The sequence below is a fragment of the Saccostrea cucullata genome, unplaced genomic scaffold, assembly GCF_032062105.1.
Source record: "Saccostrea cucullata isolate Sc308-1 unplaced genomic scaffold, CSIRO_AGI_Scuc_v1 ctg20646, whole genome shotgun sequence".
In the NCBI taxonomy this organism is placed as follows: Eukaryota; Metazoa; Mollusca; class Bivalvia; order Ostreida; family Ostreidae; genus Saccostrea; species Saccostrea cuccullata.
In genome coordinates, this window is record NW_026939943.1 from 383 (window position 1) to 9,917 (window position 9,535).

General features: G+C 35.2%; 1 protein-coding gene across 1 annotated transcript; it reads right to left on the reverse strand.

Moving 5' to 3' along the window:
- Window positions 1-220: 220 nt before the first annotated feature.
- Window positions 221-9,148, reverse strand: LOC134254323 (Fanconi anemia group D2 protein-like; the record flags this gene model as incomplete). The annotated part of the gene is made up of 8 exons (XM_062736846.1): window positions 221-394; window positions 1,960-2,085; window positions 2,470-2,546; window positions 5,517-5,700; window positions 5,979-6,038; window positions 7,353-7,402; window positions 8,623-8,730; window positions 9,017-9,148. Coding segments are annotated over 8 exons (900 nt in total), but the record flags the coding sequence as incomplete, so codon positions are not given.
- Window positions 9,149-9,535: the final 387 nt, after the last annotated feature.

The window sequence follows — 9,535 nt, forward strand, 5'->3', positions numbered from 1 at the left end:
AAAGGGACATAACTCTACAAATCAAACTTGGGTAAAACTTGATTCAACTGCAGGAAATATTTTGTACAAAGCATTGAAACTTAGGAACTGTTTATCTAAATCAATCAGCTAGATTTTGATGTTCAAAAGGGGACATAAATGTACATCATATTCAAGAGTTTAAAAGGCCATAGATATTTTAAGTTTTGACCTTTTCTTTTTTCCATTTAAAATTCTCATCTGACCTAAGACCTAGCACCAAAAAGTGTCAATTAGGCCCTGATATTGATACTGAACAGCTGATTTGTACCTACCCAGCAGGGCATCGATGTTTTCCAGGTTTCCAGTCTGTCTCTGTTCACACATCCGCAGCAGTCTGAAGTGTGGGGACAAGCACATAGGGTCTGGGCTCTCTCTATAGAACAACTAATCTTTGTACATATTTGATGAATAAGAAAAGATCATCTTTATAATTTTATTTAAGGAATGAAGTTTATTTTAACCAATGTTATACAAAGCGAAGAGGTTTATAAAAGCTTAAACTGCCCGAAATTATGTTATATCGTATAACATAGTTAAAATAAGCTTCATTCCTTATAATTTAATTTCAGGGCCATCCTTAAAAAAATGTTTGTTTGGAATTGCCGCCTGGGGGTTTTCAGACCCAGGAGGGAGGGAGGGAATTTATTTTATTTTTTACAAATTGAAGCTAATTAATAGAAATTAAAAATCGCAATGAACAGTGGTGATTTTCGTTAATTTCCGTCTTTCTTTTATTTGATTAATATCATTTTTGTCTTAAATATACACAGAACGGTACTCAAGTATCAATCTTTCTTCGATGTTAGATTTGCGTCAAACTGTTTTCTTTATTTTAAAAATCTTTTTAAAACAATTTCTTTACAAATCTTTTTAAAATAATTTCATTAGTGTATTTCATAGCATTTCTCTTTGAAATTTAGCCCTTCATTAAGACAACCCTTACAAAGAGTGCAAACCACACAAAATTTCTTAAGAATAGTTGGGATGTTTTGTGGAAAAACGGGAGGGGGTGCTTGGTATGTTCTAGAGTGTTCGCCATGAATCAGTTTTAACATTAGGTTTCAAAGACTTGTCATACTGACAGACAACATTTTTCCTTATGTATTTGGGAATAAAAATTTCTGACCCATGTAATTTTTTAACTGGGAACTGAACGATCATTTTTAATTTCAACATGACGGACTTATCCTATCAAGTTCAAAGGGCAATCTCTTTCCAGGTATCGGTGTATAATTCCATTTAATTTTTTATTCACCTTTTATTTTTATGAAGATGCATAAATGTTCTGGTATTCAACGCTTGAATGTTTTCACATCCACTGATCCAACTTGGTCTGACATTTTGGCTGCTTTCATTTTGTCAAATCGCCATCTATATTCCTTATATCATAAATACTATGAAGAAAGCGTTTTATTGACCGGTGTTGTTAAATTTATGTGAGCTCAAACCCGACTTTAAAAACCTACTTCGAAGAACGAACAAACTTGTAAAAAGCGATGTCGGACATAAGACGGTAAAAAAAATATTTCCAATATTTTGCCAATAAAATTTTTTGAGCGGGGGGTATTTCAATGAGGCGGGCGGCAATTCCAAACAAACTATAATTTTATTTTGGCCCAGTGTATATAATAAGATATTTTTTCTCCAAAAATGGCTTCAAATTGAGCATACATTTAGAGAATAATGTCAAGCGGAGTAATAACTTTTTGACATAACTCGTTGTGACGTAGACAACTTATATTGCATGATATAAAATAAATCTTTTATCCAATCAAATGATGTGTTACAAAAAAATTAAAATTATAATAATTAATTTACATTTTTTTAAATAACAAAAAGTATCCTATCATGGGGCAGAGGTTTCATAAGAGTCTTTATATATAAATTTCCAAAGTTTGAAATATCATTCATGAATCTGATCCTCTATGTGGGAGATACCCTGTGTTTTGGTTCGGTGTTTTCTTCTTGTCCTTGACAGATTTCTCAGTCAGAACCACCAGCGGGATGCCTATAGGTACTTCACTGTCATCATCCAAACCAAACCTCACATCCTGGGCTATCAAACTGAAAACGTACACAAAAAAATGGTAAATTTCATTCATTACCACAAACTTATTTACAGTGAGTATGTGGGATTGCAATTACAACTTTTTTTTATCAATCTCAAGGTTTATTTAAAAAAAAAGATTTATACACAATGCAGCATCATTTAGACAGGAAGTTTAAACTAGCTTAAATTCAAATATACACTGTATTACGTCTTTGTGCAAGTTTCTACATCACTTATGTGATTTCATCTAACACCTTCAGAGTTCTCTGACAACTGAACAAAAATTATACCTCACTGAAAACTAAACAAATTTGTATCTCTCTGGCAATTTAACAAACTTGTACCTCTCTAACAACTAAACAAACTTGTACCTCTCTAACAACTAAACAAACTTGTACCTCTCTGAGTCTGCTTCCTTTATGTCTACAACATAGTGATCCTGGAAATCCGTCGTCACGTTCTCCGTGATCCACTCCTGACAAAGACAGCAATCAGAAAAACAAAAATTTAAAGACTTTTAATCAATTATTTGAAAAACAATGTATATTTAAAACAATTAGCACAAAAAAGATCTACATTTTGCTTTGAACCTTAATGTACCAGGAAAAGGCCCAGACAACAATAGTTCTAAATAAATTTTTTTTTTTTAAACATTTAACAAGATATTCCTCACATCACATTCATACACAGCACAGCCTTTGTAATGCATAGTTTTATTTGGTGCAAAACTCCAGCAGCAGAAAGGAAAATGTATTGTAAAGGCTGAATCTGACCCCCTATTTGTTGTAAAATTCTGAACACAGTTAAAATTGTGATAGTTTGTAGTTATTAACTTAAAAAGATGCTTGTTTAAAAACCAGTGCTAATTTTAATTCAAAGCTTAAACAGAGGCTACAAGAGGGGGAGGAGGTGGGACCATTTCCCGAATTTTCTTAATTCTGGTGCAATTTTGTAAAACTTTTTAATTTCTAATTTTTACAAAATTTTTAACTTTGGAAAACATAGAGCACAAGCTTGCCTATCGGAGATTTTTATACTGTACATATTAAAGATGCATCTGAAAGTAGTGTTTGAAAAATATAATACTGGTACATAAACCAGCTTGTGCTCTATGTTTTCTGAAACAAATTTTGCCATGAAAATTGTGAAAATTTGCATAAAATGAGAAAATTCAGTAATTGACTTTTTTTCTGATCTTCCTGTGACCTCTGTGTAACCCATAACTTAGAACTAAAACTCATTTTGTGGCAGGGGGTGACAATGGGTTTCATTGATTTATTGATACACTGTTGCATCATTCTAAAAGACACCCCAAACCAGGGGCAAAACATAGGTAATCAGAGATTACAGAGCTCACCTCAACGAATGTTGTCTTTAAGTAAGGCAAAGTCACACAATTAACCAACAAAAACTGTACATTCCAAAAATGAAAATATTTAAGCAATTTTGATCTGATACTTTGAAATAGACCTACATAAAAAATTTAATCTAGTTCTTCTTCATGAAAATGTAATCAAAATCCAGCATCTGAATCAAATTTGAGAGTTTTCATCTCTTGATGCAACATTTGTGCAAGTTTGATTTATACAATGTTATATAAGCCTTATAGTTTTTTGGAAATAGACATGCAACCATAACTTTTACCTGGTCTATTATCTGAAAAATGTATGTCAAATTCAGCATCCGAAGCAAGTCCATTAGTGTGTATCCTAAGAGGTATCGTCCATGCAAGTTTGCTCATTATAGGGCTCAAAGTTAATTGGAAATGAAACATGCATCAAAAACTAACATTTTCACTTATCCACAAAAAGGAGGTCAGATTCAGCATCCGAAGCAAGCCTAGTAGTATGCATCCTTAGATGTATCATCCATGCAAGATTGGTCATTAAAGAACTCATAGTTACTTGAAAATGAAACCTGCACCAAAAAACTTTAACCTGTTCACTCAACCAGAAAATGTAGGTCAGATTCAGCATCCGAAGCAAGCCCGGTAGTGTGCATCCTTAGATGTATCATCCATGCAAGTTTAGTCAACATAGGGCTTAAAGTTACTTGCAAATGAAACCTGCACAAAAAAATTCAACCTGTTCAATCAACCGGAAAATGTAGGTCAGATTCAGCATCCGAAGCAAGCCCGGTAGTATGCATCCTAAGATGTATCATCCTTGCAAGTTTGGTCAAATAGGGCTTATAGTTACTTGGAAATAAAACCTGCACCAAAAACTTTAACCTGTTCACTCAACCAGAAAATGTAGGTCAGATTCAGCATCTGAAGCAAGCTCAGTAGTATGCATCCTTAGATGTATCATCCATGCAAGTTTGGTCAACATAGGGCTTATAGTTACTTGGAAATGAAACCTGCACCAAAAACTTTTACCTGTTCACTCAACCAGAAAATGTAGGTCAGATTCAGCATCCGAAGCAAGCCTGGTAGTATGCATCCTTAGATGTATCATCCATGCAAGTTTGGTAAACATAGGACTTATAATTACTTGGAATTGAAATCTGCACCAAAAACTTTAACCTGTTCACTCAACCGGAAAATGTAGGTCAGATTCAGCATCCGAAGCAAGCCTGGTAGTATCCATCCTTAGATGTATCATCCATGCATGTTTTGGTCAACATAGGACTTATAGATAGTTGGAAATGAAACCTGCACCAAAATCTTTAACCTGTTCACTCAACCAGAAAATGTAGGTCAGATTCAGCATCCGAAGCAAGCCCGGTAGTATGCATCCTTAGATGTATCATCCATGCAAGTTTGGTCAACATAAGACTTATAGTTACTTGGAATTGAAATATGCACCAAAAACTTTAACCTGTTCACTCAGCCAGAAAATGTAGGTCAGATTCAGCATCCGAAGCAAGCCCGGTAGTATGCATCCTTAGATGTATCATTCATGCAAGTTTGGTCAACATAGGGCTTATAGTTACTTGGAAATGAAACCTACACCAAAAACTGCACCAAAAATGTTAACCTGCTCCAAAAAACATTAATCTGGTCATTTCTTTGTTTAAACTGCAGCATCTGAATCTTGGACTGGTACAATGAAAGACACTAGAAGCATCTTCCATGCATGTCTAATCAATATAGGACATAGAAGTACTTAAAAAGAAAACTGCCCCAAAAAACTTAACCTTAACCTGGGACGCCGACGCCGACACCGACGCCGACGCCGAGGGTATCACATAAGCTCCCCCCAACTTCGTTGAGGTGAGCTAAAAAGGGGTCTTAGCCTATCTTGTCTCCTTTGATTGGCTAAACGGAAGGTCACTCTGTCATGACATTGAATGGGATGTTGCCAAATATTTCAGAAGTGATAGTGTATAATTTTCATTGGATTGAGTACATTCAATGCTTATGAGCTTTGCTTGGTTTTTTTTGTGCCTATGAAAAATATTTGAAATATATCATAACTGATGACAAATGCATCCATTCACCCACCTCCACTTTGCTGTCAAGGTGACCTTTGCCCACCACATTAGCCAGCTCATCCATGAAGAGAGCGGCGGCCTCGGACATCCGGCTGCTGCTGGTTTTGACCAGTTGTAACAGGTTTATCACCTGTTTGTACAGGCTCTCTGTCATAGGACCAGCAGGAACCTGGCTAGGATCATTGTCTCCATTTCTAATGCAAAAGTACAGAATCTTCATGTTTAAGGGATATTCCAGTGTAGATAATCTTTAGATGGGGGCCCACTTTAATCTTTTTTCTACCAAATTATACTTACCGGAAATATCATAAAATACCTATCTAAGTTTACGAAATCTAATCAGACTCTTTTAACAAATGATCTTCAGAAAATGAAGTTCAAGATTTGTTAACTGTAGAGATTTGTGGAGGTTGTCACATAAAATACATATATGTCAAATGTCTACCATTGTTTCTAAGTCATCAGAACTTACTGATTGTATGCGATACTTTTTACCACCATTACAGCTCCAATGATGCCCATTCTCTTATATCTAAAATAAAGACATAAAAATATCCCATTCTTTATCATGTTCATGCTTCTTAACCTACATGTATATACCATACTTATTTTGGATTAATGTAGTCCGAAAAATCTGACGTTTTTCTGGCTTTTTTACGATTTTGATATTTTACATGCCAGGAAAACGTCAGAACCGGCGCCATTACGAAAACCAAGAATTTTACCGTCTCTACCCGAAGTTAATTTTCTGAACTTGGGAACCGAATTAGATGCCGAAATCACAATTTATCAATGGCACAATGCTCCTAGAACTCACCAATATCGATGAATAGAAATTACCACTCCACATTCCGATTCAGAACTTGCACGATTTTAAAATGCACGAAATGAAAACAAATCTCAACAGTCAGATAAAATGTTTTCATTGTATTATATTATTTCATAAATGAACCATAAAAATGATGTTGGTGAGTACTTAAGGTATTGTACTATTGATAAAATGTGAATTCAGCATTTAATTTGGTTTACAAGTATCGAAAATCAACCTCTGAATGCCGCCTCCGGTTCGAGGCGGCGATTTCCCAGTTTTCGTAATGGTGTCAGTTCTGACATTTTCCTGGCATGTAAAATATCAAAATCGCGTAAAAAAGCCAGATAAACGTCAGATTTTTCGGACTAGGATTATTGTAAGATGGAGTTGCACTTACTTTGGATTATTGTAAGACAGAGTTACCATTCTTATTTTGGATTATTTAAGCATTGAATTCATATTTTTGGCTGTCTTCGGTCCTATAACACACCTGGCCGTGCCGACAAATTGAATACCGCACGTTAGCGCAGTATGATAAATTTGTTGGCATGGCCAGGTGTGTTATAGGACCGAAGACAGCTAAAAATATTAATTCAATGCTTATATTTACATTCTCTAATTTTCCTTCTTCATAATTGCTTATTTCGTTAATATTTAATGTGAATTTAGCGCCCTTCAAAACTAACGTGGTTAATAGACGGAAGAGCCGTTTGTGATGTCAGATGACTTTGCAAAGTTAAATAACGCAAACAAACATTGCGAGGAAAAAAAGTGACAAATTAATTGTAAATGCACATTTGTATTATTTTTATGTTAATTTAACAGGATTATAGTTTTTAATTAAATTGAGTCAAATCATTGTACATTTTGGTGTTCCTAGATTATAGAAAATGCATATAGTTCCTACTATGTATTCTAATGCGCGGTGAAAAAGTTTCACGTGTGTTATAGAAATTTGAATGTCGTGGATTTCTAATGAATTTCCTAAGGAAAAATACACGGAATGTAAATATTGTAAGATGGAGTTACACTTACTTTGGATTATCATTGGACAGCTGCTTCCTTATTATGATGTGAAGATCATCCTAGAAATGAAAAACAGACATTATTATAAATTTACAAAGTCATTTTCTCTAATAACTTCCAAGTAAAAACAAGAGGCCCAGGGGCCACAGTGCTCACCTTAGCACATTGGCTAGGAAAAAGCACATATCAGATCAGAACTGAAAGTTAACTGAGAGGGGGGCTTGAATTTTAACACCCAAGGGGGTCATGGTTTGAACAAACTTGAATCTACACTATCCATATAAATATCACTAATCATGGCTTCGAAGTACTTGAAAAGAAGATTTTAAAAGGTTTCCCTATATGTATAACCCTATGTAAAACTTTGGTCGGCCATTGTGGCCCCACCCTAGCCCCGGGGGTCATGATTTGAACAAACTTGAATCTACACTACCTGAGGATGACTCCACATGAGTTTCAGCCTTCCTGGCCCAGTGGTTCTTGAGAAGAAGATTTTTAAAGGTTTTTCCTATATATTCTTATGTAAAACTTTGGTCGGCCATTGTGGCCCCACCCTAGCCCCGGGGGTCATGATTTGATCAAACTTGAATCTACACTACCTGAGGATGATTCCACATGAGTTTCATCCTTCCTGGCCCAGTGGTTCTTGAGAAGAAGATTTTTAAAGATTTTTCCTATATATTCTTATGTAAAACTTGGTTGGCCATTGTGGCCCCACCCTAGCCCCAGGGGTTCATGATTTGAAAAAATTTGAATCTACACTACCTGAGGATGATTCCACATGAGTTTCATCCTTCCTGGCCCAGTGGTTCTTGAGAAGAGGATTTTTTAAAAATACCATCAATTTTTCTCTAATTCATAATTATCTCCCCTTGAAAAAGGGCATGGCCCTTCATTTGAACAAATTTGAATCCCCTTTACCCAAGGATACTTTGTAGCAAGTTTGGTTGAAATTGGCCCAGTGGTTCTTGAGAAGAAGATGAAAATGTGAAAAGTTAACGACAACAACGACAACGACGACAATGACGACGACACAAACGGACAAATTTTGATCAGAAAAGCTCACTTGAGCCTTCGGCTCAGGTGAGCTAAAAAGCAATTAGCTGAAATATGAATACCTCTCTCTTCTGGAAAGGTACTAATTTAATATTTCTTTTAAGGATTTAAATTTTGTTGGGATAATAATTTGAATTTCTTGTGAATGTGTGTTTTTTAATCAATTTAAATTAATTAATTTCATGATCTAGACCCTTTTGCTTTACAGTTAAGTTGACTGTACCTGAATCATGTTTCCTCCCTGGGTACTTCTGAATGCCAGTGTGCTGAGGAGTGAGTACAGTTTCCTTATCTGGAGGACACTTAGATTATCAAGGTAGTCCAGAACAACCTAACAAAAGAAGACAGTGAAGAAAGCCTCAATGTGCATGGCCCATCATAAAATTTAAAGGGGATAAAGGATTTCTAAGGGGAAAAAATTTCCCTTCTAATTTTTTATCTGAAATTTTCTACATTGATAAATTTTTACATATATACACATGAACACTTAATATGCATTTATCACTTACAGGTATCTGAAAATGATAGATCATTCTCTATTTGGAAATACAAGTTTAGACAGTTATGTTCATTTTTTCAAAAAGAGAAGCAAATGTCTATCAAAGTTTCAATGTCACCTTAACAAAGATTGCAAAAGGTGCCATTTTGTCCAGGTGTTTATCCACTAGCTGGTACAGTATATCTAGGGAAGAATCTGTCTCTCCTTCAAATCCACTACCAAAGTGGGTGACTAGATTTCCAACTATCTCCTAAAAACAAGGAAGAAGTTGAGATATATATATTATTATAACAGTAACTTGATCCGAAGGGTCGTATCACGTCGAGTTGACAGGCGCGGATCATCAGATCTAACGAGACGCGCAGCGTCGAGGTTGATCTGATGATCCGCGCCTGTCAACGAGACGTGATACGGCTCTTCGGATCAAGTTACTGTAATAATGATAAATTTATTATATACCTCTTTATAACTAGCTAAATATAGCAGAATAAAACTTTAGAGATCAATTGTATAATATTTATCCATAAAACAAAGCATAATAACAAGGGACTTTTTAACGCGCAAGAAAAATAACGTCATGTTTTTGCGTACTACGTCATCAGTTTCAGAGAGTGGTGATATGGATTCAGAAAACCAC